At 46.4% G+C, this 17,571-nt stretch overlaps 1 protein-coding gene across 3 annotated transcripts in view; it reads right to left on the bottom strand.

The window, feature by feature from the left end:
* The window catches only part of Wdr33 (WD repeat domain 33), a 154,337-nt gene that overhangs the window by 90,346 nt on the left and 46,420 nt on the right, over window positions 1-17,571 (bottom strand). For 2 of the 3 annotated variants that reach the window (XR_013317814.1, XM_077679124.1), the window contains exons 1-2: window positions 7,899-8,221; window positions 468-754 (exon numbers count right to left, since the gene is read on the bottom strand). Coding sequence is in view for 2 of the 3 variants with exons in the window: in XM_077679124.1 (XP_077535250.1) it covers window positions 468-725 (258 nt within the window). In the remaining variant the exon portion in view is untranslated. Of the gene's footprint in view, window positions 1-467; window positions 755-7,898; window positions 8,222-17,571 lie in introns of those variants that run through there. The other variant, XM_077679125.1, reaches the window with a different exon arrangement.

Raw genomic sequence — 17,571 nt, 5'->3', positions numbered from 1 at the left:
TCCCGCTTGATGCGGTCCGTTTCTTTCCCACTCCAAAAGCCTAGAAGAGCAATTCTTTGGGACATACGACCAGCAGGAAGTTTTAACGAAGGTGACAGGCTTGATGGGATGGACACGTAAAGCCCACTCGAGGAACGAGCTGCCAATGACCACCCTACCCCCATTGTCCCCAGAGAGAGAGAAAACATCTCTATTTGCCCTTCTACAAAGGCTTCTGCATTGCTGGGATGGAGCTCCTGTCACCAGTCATCCCCAAACACTGCCTGAATGCGTTGGAGGAGGGCCTCCCAGTACTCTTCTACAAGTCTTAGAAGTGTATGGCTAAGGATGGGTCCCGGCTGGTGCTTTTTGTGCGCTTGTGGCGAGCGAGTTTGAGTCCTCGACACGGCCATAACCATGAACGCCTGACCCCTCCCGTCCTGCAACCATTGCAATGGGGGACAACAGCAGGGGACCAAGGCACCCACCTCGAGGTACTCGATGACAGCCGTGTTGTAGTCTACGGTCTTCCGGGCGACCGCCTTGCGCAACCGCTTGCCGTCAAACTCGATGCTCTGCAGGGGCCCCATGCCCGGACGGCTGCCCCCGCCGCCTCCCCCACCCCCACCGTAGCCCCCCTGGCTGCGGCCCCCGCCCCCGTAGCCGCCCCCAAACTTGGGGCCGCCCCCGCCGTACTGGAACCGGTTGGGGGTCAGCATCATGGGCTGCGTCTGGATCACCTGCATGGCTGATTACTGCTGCTGGTCACCACAACCTGCAAAGGGGGAAGGGGCAGCTCCTGGTCAGCTCAACTGACCACTCAGTTGAGCGTCAGACACCTCTACTGAGCATCACAACCTGCTGTGGCAGTATACAGCTTGTGTAGACTGCCTACAGCACACAGGGGATGTTAGCAACCAGTTTTAGGATAAATCCCCAAAAATTGAGTGAGTTTCCACTGAAAGAGAAATTTAATGCCTACCTTAAAGGGACCCTGCAACACTCTTTGAGCAGTGCAAATAAACCTGCGCAACGTTTAGGTTACACTGCCAGGAATACCCGATTCAAATATTACACGTGCACGTGAAGCGGTGAGTGTGCAAATCGGTGTGAAAGGCATGAAAAAACCAATCGCACTCATTTATTTTTCTCATTATGCACTTCTGGCATGGCCTCAACGACGTCATTGTGGCCATGCCTGTCCCATTGGCTGTCACTGGCCAACTTTGCGGCTTATTTCTCGCATTTCCCGGGACAATCCACCGTCATCGGCGCTGTGTACCAACCTCTTCTATGACTGAACCTGTACGCACAGTTTTACTGTTTCTTTTGTTTTGAGTGCGCACAGAGTTTGAGTGGCGAACTCAATGCTCCACTTTCACTGAGACCACTCGACAAAAAACGTTTATTGCTTCAAAAAACACACCAGCCTGAGCAAGCACGAATGCCTACTTTTTTGTGGCACCAGACAGGGAATAGACCCCTCCACGTTGTGGAGAAAACTCCCCCGCCTGTGATATATCGAAGGCCCCAGAAGAGAACTCTGCAAGCCACCCCCCGCTCCAGGAGAGAGCACACAGCTTTCGTCGCGTTGTCCGAGGTCGAGTTGAGAAGGAACAATTATGCACGATTTCTCATTGCGCGTAGTTTCGGTGATAGTGAACGGATTTTCATAATTCTTGCAGGAGGAGATTTCTGGGACTTAGACTTTACCCCAAAATACATTCCCAGTAGTAGTTGATAGTAAGTGCTGCAGGGTCCCTTTACATACAGCCACACAGATGCAAAGGAACGTTATAATACAGGTTACTCAGAAAGTTCGCAGTTGAAGACAAATTCGTACAAATGGCCATATCTAAAGCAGGCATAAATTTTCCTTTTGGCAAAGATTAGGTCACAGTGGCTTCTCAATTCGAGGCAAGTTAGGACTCGACCTGCACTGCCCCTGGTTACTTCGGCTACAATAAAAGGGTGTGCACAGAGCCAATCCGCCATAAGCAGCTTTTGTAAGTGCGCTGAACATTGACCATGTGTTTTAGAAAAGTCGGAAGTCAGGGGCTGTACTGTAGATCAGAAAAATTTATGGGCAATCAAATCAAGAAACAAAGTCAACTGCACTCAAACAGATTAACTGTCGATGCACCATAGAGGGTGGCATTACACATAGCAATTCCTCAAGGGAGGCCTTCGAAAAGCAGTAAGCTGCCGCAGTTGTACTGCTTTGGCCACAGGCTTTTGTAAGTGCGCTGAACATTGACCATGTGTTTTAGACAAGTCGGAAGTCAGGGGCTGTACTGTAGATCAGAAAAATTTATGGGCAATCAAATCAAGAAACAAAGTCAACTGCACTCAAACAGATTAACTGTCGATGCACCATAGAGGGTGGCATTACACATAGCAATTCCTCAAGGGAGGCCTTCGAAAAGCAGTAAGCTGCCGCAGTTGTACTGCTTTGGCCACAGGCTTTTGTAAGTGCGCTGAACATTGACCATGTGTTTTAGACAAGTCGGAAGTCAGGGGCTGTACTGTAGATCAGAAAAATTTATGGGCAATCAAATCAAGAAACAAAGTCAACTGCACTCAAACAGATTAACTGTCGATAAAGTCAACTGCACTCAAACAGATTAACTGTCGATGCACCATAGAGGGTGGCATTACACATAGCAATTCCTCAAGGGAGGCCTTCGAAAAGCAGTAAGCTGCCGCAGTTGTACTGCTTTGGCCACAGGCTTTTGTAAGTGCGCTGAACATTGACCATGTGTTTTAGACAAGTCGGAAGTCAGGGGCTGTACTGTAGATCAGAAAAATTTATGGGCAATCAAATCAAGAAACAAAGTCAACTGCACTCAAACAGATTAACTGTCGATGCACCATAGAGGGTGGCATTACACATAGCAATTCCTCAAGGGAGGCCTTCGAAAAGCAGTAAGCTGCCGCAGTTGTACTGCTTTGGCCACAGGCTTTTGTAAGTGCGCTGAACATTGACCATGTGTTTTAGACAAGTCGGAAGTCAGGGGCTGTACTGTAGATCAGAAAAATTTATGGGCAATCAAATCAAGAAACAAAGTCAACTGCACTCAAACAGATTAACTGTCGATGCACCATAGAGGGTGGCATTACACATAGCAATTCCTCAAGGGAGGCCTTCGAAAAGCAGTAAGCTGCCGCAGTTGTACTGCTTTGGCCACAGGCTTTCGTAAGTGCGCTGAACATTGACCATGTGTTTTAGACAAGTCGGAAGTCAGGGGCTGTACTGTAGATCAGAAAAATTTATGGGCAATCAAATCAAGAAACAAAGTCAACTGCACTCAAACAGATTAACTGTCGATGCACCATAGAGGGTGGCATTACACATAGCAATTCCTCAAGGGAGGCCTTCGAAAAGCAGTAAGCTGCCGCAGTTGTACTGCTTTGGCCACAGGCTTTTGTAAGTGCGCTGAACATTGACCATGTGTTTTAGACAAGTCGGAAGTCAGGGGCTGTACTGTAGATCAGAAAAATTTATGGGCAATCAAATCAAGAAACAAAGTCAACTGCACTCAAACAGATTAACTGTCGATGCACCATAGAGGGTGGCATTACACATAGCAATTCCTCAAGGGAGGCCTTCGAAAAGCAGTAAGCTGCCGCAGTTGTACTGCTTTGGCCACAGCTGACTCCCGTAGCAGGTGCTCCACAAAGTTCACATTTCTGTGCAAGGTTTCCAATAACCTTTTCCAATCTCAGCTTGCTCTAGCTGAACCTCAAAGCATGTCCCACCCCCACCACAACTGCCCAGCACTGTTTCACCACCAAGTTTTCACAGGCGCACACAAACTGCAAGAAATGTTCGAGTACTGTTTGCACCTGCCTCCTGTACCAGCTAAAATATACCGAGGTACAAAAAAGAAGTTGTACAATACCAGTATATTGCAACGCCGTGAATACAAATACAAAGCTCGCAGAAACAAAAGCTGTTTTATTAATGCGGGGAATGATAAAAGCCTGAAAACAGCAACCGCTGCCCCGTACAATTTTCCTCGCCACTATTCACAATTTCATAAATCATAAATGGTGAAAGAGGGTTTTCGTGGAGCTTTGTTTCAGCATGTTTCTAGAAAGAACAGTAAGGTGAGCACATTTAAAAGCAAAATCAAAGCCCTTGTTGAACACGTTTTTAGAAAGACACAAAATTCCATCTATGAACATTACAAAACAGGCTGTGCTTCGCTACCGCAGGCTTTTCTATGGTCAAAGAAGCACACCAAAACTAACACCAATCAGCCTGAATTTCATGGGCAGAAGTCGTACCATGAGTCATATATTTTGTATAAATTACAAGGCATGGAAGTTATGCATTGAGAAAAAAGCCATTTTGAGATAGCAGCTTTCCAGAGCAAGTTACACCTGAACCAGGCCTAACCTGGTGTCAAGGCATTTTTGTTTTGTTCCTGTACGATAGACACAAACGCTTCGTACACGGATGCTGTTGCATTTCACAGGCATGAATGCAGCCACAAATTTCGCATTTATGTTATCAATGTGCAGCTATGCGAAGCAAAGCGTACAGCTCTCGCATGAAATAGATTCAGCTTTTGCAAAAGAATACTTTTTAAATTAAAAAGGAAACGAAGCCATACTGAATGTCCTTCGGCCAATTGCTTTCGTCTTTTCAAGAGCATAAACACCAACACAATGCCTTCAACTGGGGGGGGGGGACAAAACTATCAATACTGCGGTATGACGAAAATGAGGCTCTTTATTAAGGCTGGCAGTTTTATCACGATAACCACCCATTTTTCGCGATTTCGTTAACACCCCAACCAAGAATTTTTGAGGTGGCCCCTTTGCGAGCAAAGGAAGCGGGTGTTGAAAGGCAAAAAATGCAAGAATTTCAAATTTTAATCACAAAAATTCAACAAGTATTTAAGGTACCACAGCGTCGTGAAAAGTGCAGGCTCTTAAAGGGACCCAGAAAAGCTTTGTGAAGGTGGCAATCAAATGCATTCAGGTGGTAGAACACGTAACGGGGGATTTTAGAGCCAAGTGTGAGCCCCATACATTGTACGGATAATTTGTAAACAATTTGTGAAGATCGCCTTTCTCAGCCGATGAGCGCGCTGCCGCAGCGAGCGACCGCGGCTGACGCGACGGTGAGGTACCTTCCTGATTCGGCCGATCGTCGGTCGCCGGCAACGCCACTGCCATTGGCTTCCGGCTGCTCTTCCTCCTTCCTGTGCAATCCCGAGGCAAAGGCGGGTCTGCAGCGATTGACGCGTGTTTAGGCACAAGAATGTAGCTAGCGGAGAATGGAAGTCTAGCGTCGCGATGTCACATGGCTATTCCCAGTGTTTCCAGCTGCTTTCAAAGCAGCAGAGAGGGAGGAGGAATCGATCGGCAAGGGGGGAGAGGTGCACTTAATTGCTTCTGGCGCAGCTAATACTGAATGTATATCAATAATTCCAACGGCATTGCATCGCTATATTGGTACTACGCAACAATAAAGGCCTTTCGTAACTTTTACAAAAGGCTTTTCTGGGTCCCTTTAAACTAAAAAAGCAACAAGTGCAAGCATCGACTCCACGATTTGCTTATGGCCAGCAATCTTTTTGAGACTTCAAAGCCACTTGTTCTGACTGCTTTTCACGTAACCAAATGGTGGGAGGTGCGTCTCGCTGCTGCAGGCATTGCTCTCGCACAGTGGTTTTCCGGTTCCTCAGGCGCGCATTTCAAACGAGTTGGTCGGATTACTAGGTGACCTACTGAAGGCAGTGGGCAGTAAAGCAAACCAGTAATGAAGACCCTGACCTGAATATATCTTGGTTCAAAACTGACTTGCCATTCCGAAACCATGACCACCACTGAGCATGATGTCCACTTTGGCAAAAGCCAGGATTTGGTTATTTGGAACCGCTCGGTGCTTTTCAGCCCACTCCAAATGTTGCACACCAGTGCCTTTCCCCAACCACCAACCAACTTGCACGGTGCTTCCTCCCAACATTTGGAGAAACGTACACAAAACTTGTCTCGGCAGCGCTGTAACGCATCCACTGCACATGTTTCACTACTTCCACTCTGCTAAACTTCCAGAAGCTAACATGTTGAAGTGCACCCCCATAAGACAATTAGAGGATATCAGAGGCAGCAGAACTCAGACTTCCCACTTTCCTTACTAACGCAGCCCATTAAAACCGTGATTTACTTCTCATTACCAGATTTCTGTAGCTTTTTGTTTGCAATTAACAGTGCTAATGATTAGGCTAAGTACTGCCTTTTCTCAGCGAACACCAATACTTGTCTGCAGGCTGGGACATACAGTTTTTCACTTGGCATTAGATTGGGCAGTGCTTGGAGGCCTACTGAAATGAAGAGCGGGAAAGTGAGCGAGAATTTGCTGCAATGCCACGTTTTAGTGTGCTCCCCTCAGTTCCTCAAGTAACCACCGACGCACATGGCACACCAACTTGAATGCTGTGGCTAATTGGAACGCAGCTGGCGACTTCCAACAGCGTCTAAAGTTGTGAGCTGCACATTTGTAAACCTTCTGTAGTTCCGTATTTTTTTTGTGCGTGGTATTTCCCGCAAAAAAGGCATGTTTTTACCCTGAACAAGTTCGATGAAATTATAAGCTTCAGGACAGCTTCCCGCATTTGGATAACTTATACGTTCATCAGCTTATTCCTGCCCACTGCAGGGCGAAGGCGTGTCTCAACAGGGGAGGTTTTTCAGTCAAATACTAGACCGAGATTGCCAAATCCTGTTCAGGTGTGTCATTTTCACCCTAGCGTGGCAGCACCCATCTCAATTAGCCTCACTGGTAACCCACGTCAGCCAGACTAGGCAGCACCATACATAGGGGATATGTAAAATGCAATTACAAACAATTGCTTAAGGATGTTGAAAGGGAGGACGTGAAAAGCGTCAAAGGAACTTAAATCTGATATCAAATGTCCTTACAAGGCCTTGTCAGCTGCTGTGCACGTATTTTGGCATGAGGAATGAGAAGTTGACAAGTGATCACCATACCCAGGCTGTCTGTGCTGTGTGTACTTATTTGGGCAATGCTGCACACCCCGCCATTTGTCTGACCGAGAGACCGGCAGTGCGTTGGAGTGTCGGACAAGTCTGCGGCTCTTCCCGCAGTGTTATGAAGGGCGCATTTAAATACTGACAAAACACGACAGATCGCTTCTGACAAAATGGCAACGTCTGTTCTGTAGGCTATGAACTCGCGGGGACAGTTCTCGATCATTCGGTGCAGCCGTTCGCACTTGCACCACCGAGGTTTTTGTTTTGCTTTATTTTGTGTTTCTTAAAAGTCCAAGGAAAGCCGTAACCGAGTTCTCCACTCGCCTGCACCGGCGGCAAAATCAGGTAACGAGGGCAGGTTTAACAGCCAATAAACTTCCTCGCTAGCCAGAACTGCACTGCCTTCAACGTGAAAGCTGCAATTCACGAAATGATGAATAAATTCAACAGGAAAAGAAACACGACGTATTCATTTTCAGGGCCGAACGGTCTACATGACTTGGGAACCGCAACTAGGCGCTCGCTAAGTGCTAAAATACTTGAGTGGCGTCAACAATCTGGCAAAACGCTTGAAAAAAAAAAAAAAACATGACGAAGTGCACATCGCTTTGTGCAATTCCGGGCAAGCCGAAAATGTTTCAGCGCTCAAAACTCCGCCACACACCCCGGCGAAACTACATACGCACGCGAACACCATGCCGCAGACCGATAGCGTTAATTACCCCAAGCTCATTGCTGCGGCAACTTTTTCTTCAAACTGGGCTAAAAGAGATTTAACACGGGAGGCACGAGCGAAGAATATGAACGCAATCTCCTTCCGAGATGTGCCACGCGGATAGCATGGCCGACCGGCATCGCACAAAGCAGGATAAGCGTGTTTCTACTGTCCCCACATCCCAAAATGTACTCACCACAAAGAAAAGAAGCTGTTCAAGCTAGTAGCGCCGAATTAACCGTCGCCGGTGCATTTGTACTGTCTCGGCACAGGTTACGAGAAGCACTAATCGGCACGGAAAGTCCTCACGAGCAACATTGTCCGAAGAACCATGAGCGGTCCTCAAACGAGTTCCTTCAGTACACTGGTGGTTGCAAATTCAGGTGGAAAAATGTCTGCAGAACACAAACTTCGAACTGTACGCAACAGAACTCGCTTAGGAAAGAGACAAGCGGCAATTACAGTAGCAACAACCGCGCCGTGACGCCGCCACTGCCAACACTCACGCCCGCCATTTTGTTTTTGTTCTCAATGTTTACAACCAGAGTTGGCAACTGCACTAGTCGCGATAGTAGTGGAATTTACCATTATGCTTAATTAAAAATACAAACCTTCTTGATTGTATTAAAAAAAAGTTTGAAGCAGTTAAGTAACAAACTTAGTATGGTATTTTAGGATATTCAATCTGCTAACAAACTTGTAGGCAAGCTGTAGGCAGTTTCGGTTCCGGAATTCCTACATATCCCCACTACATATCCCCAATCGCTGGTATTTTGACTGCGGTCACTGGAATGCAATTAACTCTACGCGTAGGGTTTTGCACAAAATAATATTGCGTTAAAAACTATCACTCTGCGGGAATGCGTGGAAGAAAGGAAAGCTGGTATGCCTTCACTTTTACTGTCGTGGCTATTTTTACAACAGACGCACCGCGCATCCAGCGCCAACGCGCACAAGAGACGAGCAAACTGCGACGTCACAAATATATGTTACAAATTGTGAAAAAGAAAAAAGAAATAAAAAGACGACAAATGTAAAGCACCAAGGGCAAGCAATGAACGCAGGCGAAGGATGCACGTGTAACTTTGGAGACGCATCTGTTGAAAGTATCCTCGATCTTGCGTGGTTTACATCATAAGCTAGTGAGAAAATGTATATGGTTTACATGAAACGCGAGTTCTGCGTAAAAAATCATCGGGCACTTGAAGAAGTACTTGCACCAAAGTTATATTTCTAAAAACAGATAGGGTCTCGCGTTGACTGAAACAACGGACGTCGGGCTTTACAAGGACAAGCGCTCTCCAGGACAAGTGCTCCCCGGTACAATGGACGGGCAGTCCCCCCGGACCTGCTTACGGGCTCTCAGCAGCCAAGACTGAAACTGATGCCATGAATGACGCTGTTATTCCTCACCAGGGCAACGCGTCGACCACGCTTAATTTTTGCCTTATATTTTATGGGTTAGTACGGTCACCTCTGACCAAATAACACCGAAATACCCAAATTTGCGACTACATTGCATGCACGCGTCTCTTTCTTTGCTTTCGTTTCTTTCTATTTTGGGGCCAATTACTACGACTGGCCGACTGGTCACACTTCATGCGACAGTTTCTCAAGACGCAGAGCCCTCCGCGGCTCGCTGGCGCCTGTTCTACTCACGTGCCACCAGGGACGTAGCCAGGCAAGGGGGGGTTCGAACCTCCTCTGAAGTTTTTTCCTGAGCCAGACTTAGTGCTTTTTCGCCAAATATCCTCCATTCCGTGAACCCATAACCCCTTCCGAAAAAAAATTCTGGCTGTACGGCTCTGCGTGCCACCACATTCACCGGTAACGCGGTATTCACCAGGCTGATTCCCCTGTCCCTCTAATCCACCCACAAAATGGCCCATCAAATCCATTTAACCTATATAATCCGAGCAGCAAACAAAAAACAGAATTGAAGGAAACGAGGAACAGGGCCGTGTGACGCTGCATCCGCACAAAGATGGCTAGGTTGGAGCATTTATTGGTTTATTGGTAAAAACGCAACAAAAAAAAAAAACAGATGAAATAAAACCCAACCAAAGGAAAAGTTGCCCGATCTCAACCAACATATAGCCCAACGCGAATTCAAAAGTACGAAAAGCCGCGCAATTCGGCTGTTCGTAGCCACATCTGGCCATAAAAAAAGCTCAGAATAAAGTAGCAAAACCACAGGTCTATCGAATTCAGCGCTCTCGCGCGAAAAACTGAAAATCAGAAATGAATTAATATGCCACTAGAGAAGTGCAGGGTTTGCAAAACAGAGAACGGCGTAAGAATTTCTACTTGGTAAAAACTTGCCCGTCCTGTGTATAGCGTTCTTTCTTTTATTCCCGTTTTTTTTTTTTCTCGGGCTTTTTACCACCTCGAAGATTACCCACCAACCCAAATATATGCGTTGAATAGGCGGAACATTAGCGGGCAATTTTCAAAATGTTCTTAAAAATAGATTGTCTTTCTTGGGACACTTAAAGCGTAATGGTTGCGGTCTGTCTGTCTGTCTGTCTGTCTGTCTGTCTGTCTGTCTGTCTGTCTGTCTGTCTGTCTGTCTGTCTGTCTGCGATTATTTTATGTGAATATTGTCCTTCGGGATAGAACTGTTTCCCCCTGGATCGTCTTCCGTTACATTTAACTTCAAGATGTTGTACTGCTACATTCTGGACTTTTCAATGTCCCCTTACAATGCCCAACGTTCCGATGCCTTTGCTATGGCTGTATTTTACGTTTAAATTTGCTTGTGCTTCCACTACACCGGATTGTACGTGTAGGTTATATATTTGTACTTTTCCCAAAGGAAATACTAGGCGAGTCAGCGCCCGTGGTGTGCTTTATTCCTCTGTCCTTTGTCTGACTGCGCTTTACCACTTCCAACTTAAACATCCACCGACTCTTGTGGAGCCAACTTTCGTGGACCTTTGTTTAGTCTCGCGCAACTATTTCCGCAGACGCCTGTACTAATGAAACGTCGAGAAATTCTTTAACCTAAGTAACCTGTAAACCTGTCCATCCGAAAGATTTTACCCGGTTTTACTCATTTGCTTACTTGCTCTGTATCGACGAAAATTAGAAGCATCCTTTTTACCTCCAGTCATGGTTTCAGATTCGCTGTTGATTTGATTGATTGATTGATTGATTGTAGGGCTTAACGTGCCGACGCAACGCACGCGATGAGGCGCGCCGTAGTGGAGGGCTTCGGATTAATTTTGACCACCTAGGGATCTTTAGCGTGTGCCGAAATCTCGAACACACGGGCGTTTTTCGCTGTTCGCCTCCATCAGAAAAGCGGCCGCCGCGGCCGGGAATCGAACCCGCGACCTCGTGCTCAGCAGCGCACAGATTCGCTGTCCGCGTGCTCAGCCCTTACCGCCCCTAAAGCTACTTCTCCGAAGCGTGTATTTATTTATTTATTTATTTATTTATTTATTTATTTATTTATTTATTTATTTATTTTTATTTATTTATTTGTCTATTTATTTATTTATTTATTTAAAAATACTGCAGGCCACAAGAAATGGCAAAAGCAGGAGTGGGAAATGTTGCAATGATAACACCATGACCAATTACACAATTGTACAGGCGGGACAAACAGACAGGTATGCCACGTATTTACGCAAAAGATTGAAATCACACTTCAAAATAACTTCCGATAGATTTTAGTACATTTTAAATCTCAAAAATATGATGCGGTAGTTTGTTCCAGTCTGGTATTGTGCGAGTGCAAAAAACAAATATTTGAAGTTGTTAGTGCGTGCCAAGACAGGCGTAAAGTTGGATCTATTTTGTCGCCACATCCGAGCGGAGTTCCCCTTGTTTGGGTTCTGCGTCTAGGCTCTTTGAAGAACAAAGCTTTGGGGCCACCATGGAGGTCTACTTCGGAGAACTTTACTCCTTCAAGGTCAGCAAGCATCGGTTATGTCATCCTTGGGGGATTCCCATCACTAATGGTGATATATTAAGGGATTTCAATAACTTGATATTGATGATGCCCATCGCGTCACTTGAAGTCATGATTTTCGCCCGTCGTTGTCGCGTAGCCCAGTTAAACCTGTACACTTACATGTCAACATTGTGCCGTTACTGCTATGAGGGAAAGCCCGCTGAACAGTTCTTCATCGTCCTCGCCTCACACGGCAGCACCTCGCGGTTCCGCTTTACAGACAGAAGAAATAAAGAAAGAAAGACAGCAAAGAGAGAGAGAGAGAGAGAGAGAGAGAGAGAGAGAGAGAGAGAGAGAGAGAGAGAGAGAGAGAGAGAGAGAGAGAGAGCTCTTTAATTTATAACTGGTGAGCTCTGCCCTCAGGTGGAATTTTCAGTTTTTCCATTTCATGTCCGTTTAACTGTCCATTTCGAGCGAGCTTTGATTAGCTGAAAGCAGACGTCCCACATATATGACGTTGCATGCGCAAGCAATGTGAGCATCGATTACTGCGCATGTCTTCAGTCAGAGGCCTCGCGAGTGAAAGTACGTCACGATTGAAATCGGCGCGAAACGGATATTTTTGGAACGGACACGACTCAGTTCCGCCCCTGCTCGCGGAATTGTGATCACAGCGCCAGAACTTTTTTACATTCGGGGCTTCAAAGACGAAGTTCTGCCTCTGGTGTATATGTGCTCTGCCCTCCTGAGCTGCATTAAAAACATTAATTGGCTTCCTCAACAATCGCTATCTATTATTATGGTACCGAATCGAATTCCCGAATTGCCCACTTTAATTTTGTCTTTCTTTTGTTTGGTAACTACACAGGAGCAGCGGCGGGAGACGGTCCTCAGATCGGACGCCAAGACTCCGTCTCCGGCTGTCTGTATGGCCAAGGCCGCCTCCAGGGAGCAGGGGCCCCTGGCCGATGGCTGAAGAGGGAGCGGAGGGACTTTTAGCCTATCAAGGGCAAACAGTAAAGTTATTCTCTTTCTCGCTTTCTTATTAGAATTATTGTGCCTAATTAAATTAATCAATTCTTGCCTGTGTTCTAAAATTCTTTTCGTCTATTCTTGTTCCTCGATACCCTCCATCGGGTATCTAAATTTCCGTTAAGCTTAGCATTCCCTGGGGCCAGCTAAGAATTGATGCGTTCTTACCTTAAATATTGGCCAATGCCATAATATGCTATGTACGGTCCGCCGACGGACATCAACGAACAACGGAGAGTCCGCTGCAGACTGGATTCGGAAGCTAGACGACTGATTTTGGAGGACCCTATTGAGCGTTTGGTGTTAACTCTATCGTTTCCACTTATAGTATCGATTGGGGATTTAAATTTGGGGTATGCCAAAAGGGGTATATATAAAATTGTATTAAAGCTTTTCTTTCTGCTTCAGGTCACTTGAATTCCTGAAGGGTACTAATAATGTCTGACTGGGGTTTTAATCATGACTAAGTTTCATTTACGGCCTCTGTCTCACCGGAAATAAATTAGTATTTTGAGGTCCTCGCGAATATCAACAAGTGGTTTAGCCCTGGTCAATCTCTCCTTGTGAGTACGTTTCAAAATCATTGAGGACATCATCATCATCATCATAATCATCATCATCAATTCGAGAAGGCGGAAGATGGCCGAGAAGAACTTGCGCGCCGTCTCACGAAGATCCAGCGGTGCCTGTGAGTAGCGATCAAACGCTGCACACGTTGCCGCCGCTAAAACAATGTCTGGCACTTCGTAATAGTCTCCGCCACGGGCAGTTATACAAGTGAAAAGATGCATAAGGGGAGGAGGGATAAACGAAGTCAGCACTGGGGAAGAGTTCTTATGCCATGACCCATTGAGACCATCCGGCTTCTTGTGCTCTCTGCACCAGCCAAAGCTGTTCGTCAGGGTCCGAGCTGGACAGTTGTCTATGCCAGTGCTCAGGGGAGGGGAAGGGCAAGGGGAGAGTAGGGGGGGGGGGGGGGGGGGCTCTGATTGTAGTAGGATTTAGAGTACCGAAGCTGGGCTCTGAAGAGTACAATGTTAAAGGGCTGCGGATACTCGAGGTTCCGCAACGTGGCCAGATCTAGAACCTTGTTTCAAAACTGCTTTATTCCGAGAGTTCCTTTCAATTTTTTTCGAGCACCGCAGCCATGGTCACAGATTTCTGGTGGTGGCTAGAGTTCCTCTATATAGCTATATAGCTCTCCTATAGAGAGGATCTCTAAATGGCTCTTTTATAGCTATATAGAGGAACTCTAGCGCTATCGACGGCGCGCCTTGGGGCCTTAAGACGAGCCGGAGAACAGAACGGGAAACAGCTGGCAATCAGTGTCCGACTCACGGGCCGAACGGATGGTCAGACCGCAGCGGGCGCCCGTTCGAGAATTGATTTTATCCTCGATAAGCAGTGAGTCGCTGAGACGTGGCATTGTCACGTATTACAACAAGTAACGGCTTTTCGTATCCGCCAAGGTCTACCGGCCCTCAAGGTGATGTGTGTGAGGCGATGGATTTACCAAACAGCTGCGTATAAAGGCATATATTAACATATATCTTGCAGATAAGTGGTGATATAGATTCCACGTCAGCTTCACGCTCACCCCCCAACCAACGTGGGCAATGAATACGGCGACGGTGTGGTTTACCACTTGCCCGTACAGGATTCCATCGGGAACGTGAACGTGCATGCTTGCTGACACGATGGCAATTATGGAAGCAGCAGTGTCAGCTACATGGTCATGCGATCAATACGCGGGACGTTGCAGGGTTAGATGAAGCTACGCGCATGTATATATGGCTGTACAAACTCAGCACAGCCAGTTTTCAATTGGCAAAATGTTCGGCTATAAATCGCATACTCAGCGCACACACACTGTTCAACCGCGTGGCACAGCGGAAGGAACAGAAAACCGCCGCACGTGGCTTCCTAATAAGTTCAGTAAAACACATTGTTGGGAAAGTTGCTGCGCACTTTAAACAATTAGAGCGCCAAATCAGAGAATTAAAGAGATAGAGCATCGTACTTCTTCTCTTTGTTTTGCACGCTCTAATCTTTTAAGGGTACCTAAGAAACGCCGATCATTTTGGGTTTAGTTTCTTAGGCAAACAGGTAGCTTAACCGGTGCTAACCAACGGTACCAGGAAAAAAAGCTACTAAGTGGTGTAATGTGAACATGTCGGTTCTTTAGTTATGTGAGCTCATTTACAACATCATTTGAACCACCGTAAGCAGATACGCGGACGATTTTTTGACGTGAAACATTCTATCGGATAGCATTCACCAATTTCAAATCGCAGGCGGCGGCGGCAGTGAAGCATCACTCCCCACCCTCCCCCAAACCACCTACAACATACCTAATCATGTACTCCACAACTGACAGAAGCGATGTAGGATTCGCGGGAAAGTCACCAGTAACGTCATATATACGTCCCTTGCACTCACTGACCAGTCGGAGCAAAGCGAGAAAAAAAAATCACGCCATATCCACGGAATGAATGATGATAAGTGGGGCGAAGCTCGAGAGGGGGAGATCATCGGTAATCGTAACTCTCCCGGGAAAGTTCGCCCATTACATCATTAAGAAAGACGTAAGACTGTGTGCGTACATTGTACAAATCAACTTTTATTTTCGGAGTCAATGCTCCCAGGCCCAGACCTGGTGAAAGACGCCGCGCCATCAAGGACTACCCCGCCCCTCCACCACAATTTGTCACGTAGGATGGGACACAACGGTAAAGAAAGAACTTTTATTTAGGGCGAACTTGTGCCCGAACAAGACGAGAGGAAACGAGCAAAGGTCCTTGCGTCTCGTTCGATCTCCGAGAACGAAAATGGGTGAGAGATAGGCAAGAAAGAGAAATTGTGGAGGCGTACTTCATTCACAAGGCGGGAGATAAGTTCATCAGTACACCATTGGTCACATTATCATTCAAAGAACTCCAGTTTTTAGATGGACACGTGTAGGTTGGCACACGTTGTTAGTGTGACGTTCTTGCATGACGTCAAAACAGTGTATTTAATCCAGGGTTTTTCACTATTAAAGTTTAGTGGGAAGTGGCGCCTTGTCTGTGTCTACGTGTTTCTTCTGGTCCCCGTTGTTTAGCGCCTCAAATTTATTCTGTATGTTCAACCAACTAGCCCTGATCAAGCTTTTGTTGACCCTAAGCTTTCCATCTCATCCCTGTATTGAGTTATCTTTCATTACTTGTGGTCCCGTCTCGTGGGACCATTCTGTTACTATCATGGTCCATAGGCTGTAACTTCTCCGCATTGCGTGCCTGGCCAATTGAACTTTTAAAGCGAAACTTTCTTTGTCTCTCCTTATGGTGTCTGTGTCGCTGCTGTTGCTGCTGCTGCTTTCTGGCCAGGCACACCACTTGGTTTTAGCTTATAGTAGATAACGTTGGCCTCACCACATGGCGCCCGCGAGGCCAGGATGCGCACATGTGTACGACGTTCCTTGCGCATGTTGAAGCCAGCGACGTCTAAACAGCGTGCCGGACAGCGGAAGCGCATTCCCTGTTGAAACTGTGAGTGTAAACGCCACGGTCAAGGTAGACCACATGGTTACGACCCTTCCGCGCAACCATTCTGTCGACGAGGCTGACGGCAAAAAATCCACGCTGACGGTAAAAAAAAAAAAAAAAAAAAAACATGCTCGTGATGATGTCAGTGTACAAGAACAAGAGCAAAGTTTCGCTTTACGTCAATTACCACCCGCGCGTGGGATCCGCTATTTTGTTTTTCTTTCACTTAATTTGTTAGTACACTTTCCACCCGATTCTGATCCTTTATCCAAAATGATCGCTTCGTAATGCCCGTGGCGTCACAGGTGCCGCGTTCTGTACTGCAGTTCTCGAAAGCAGCGTGCGTGGTCAGCGCCGCTGTCCGTAGCTGGGCATGGGGGACCACACGAAGCCCGCGGTCGGGGCTTCCGAAGACCCGGGGATCCCACGTAAGTAAACGGCAGTGGTGAGCATAAAATTCCCAAAGCACAAACTTTTCATCAACTGTCCAAGAGCTCAGAAGTCGGGTTTTGGGGAGATTTACGCGCCGAAGCTACACTTCGGCTATAAGAAACACGATTTCGGAAGTCTCCGGGTTAATTTTAATGGGGCTGCACACCAAGCACCCTTCAAGTTGGCTTCACTAGTGAGCACATGCATTGCTGATAATAAAGTTGACAGGCATCATGCAAGCAGTTTAAGGGGGACCCACCTGTTAACATTTTTGTGGTGCTTACTTTTTCATGGACGACTGGCTTAAAAACCATCGTGCAATAATACAAAAACTTTGGAAATACAAAGAGATGTTCACAGCGGCCTAGTTTGCTTATTTTAGAAATATGCGAATTCTGTACTGAAATAAAGAAGTAAATACACATAACTCTCACTTGCTGGACAGCTATCGCCATCTAGTGACAATTAGATAAATCAAAATGTGATTCTAGTTCATTTTTTATTTCTAAAAGAAGCAGACTACGCGTCATGAACACTCGTATGAATTAGTGCAACTTTTCGTGTCGGTACACGACGCTTTTTAAGCCTGTGGGCCATGAATTGCTAACCCCCATTGGAATGTGATCACGTGAGTCCCCATTAATACCAAAGTGAGAAGGCCAGTTGGGACCTTTTAATAATTACATCCGTAAAAACCCATGCACCCATTTGAAATAGTACATTTGGAGTCACTTTAAGGTCACTTTCGATTATTACTAAACACAAATGTATTGCTGGTGAGAAATTATCTATCGGCAGTATAAGAGGCCCTACATGAAGATATGGAGGCCTTACTGCGTTATCTTGGACACTTTCATGAAACATCATGCACCTCTATAAAGCTCCTTCAGAGTCGGCTTCACTACTATGCCGGGATAAATTGCTGAAAAACCATCTTTAGGAGCGACGTATAAAGCCCGATATAAAGGTATTATGACCCAAAT

This window comes from Haemaphysalis longicornis, unplaced genomic scaffold, assembly GCF_048455015.1.
Source record: "Haemaphysalis longicornis isolate Haplotype H1 unplaced genomic scaffold, Haemaphysalis longicornis Haplotype H1 scaffold_7, whole genome shotgun sequence".
Lineage (NCBI taxonomy): Eukaryota > Metazoa > Arthropoda > Arachnida > Ixodida > Ixodidae > Haemaphysalis > Haemaphysalis longicornis.
The sequence above is the reverse complement of the archived record's forward strand: the minus strand, read 5'-3'. Positions and strand labels throughout refer to the sequence as shown.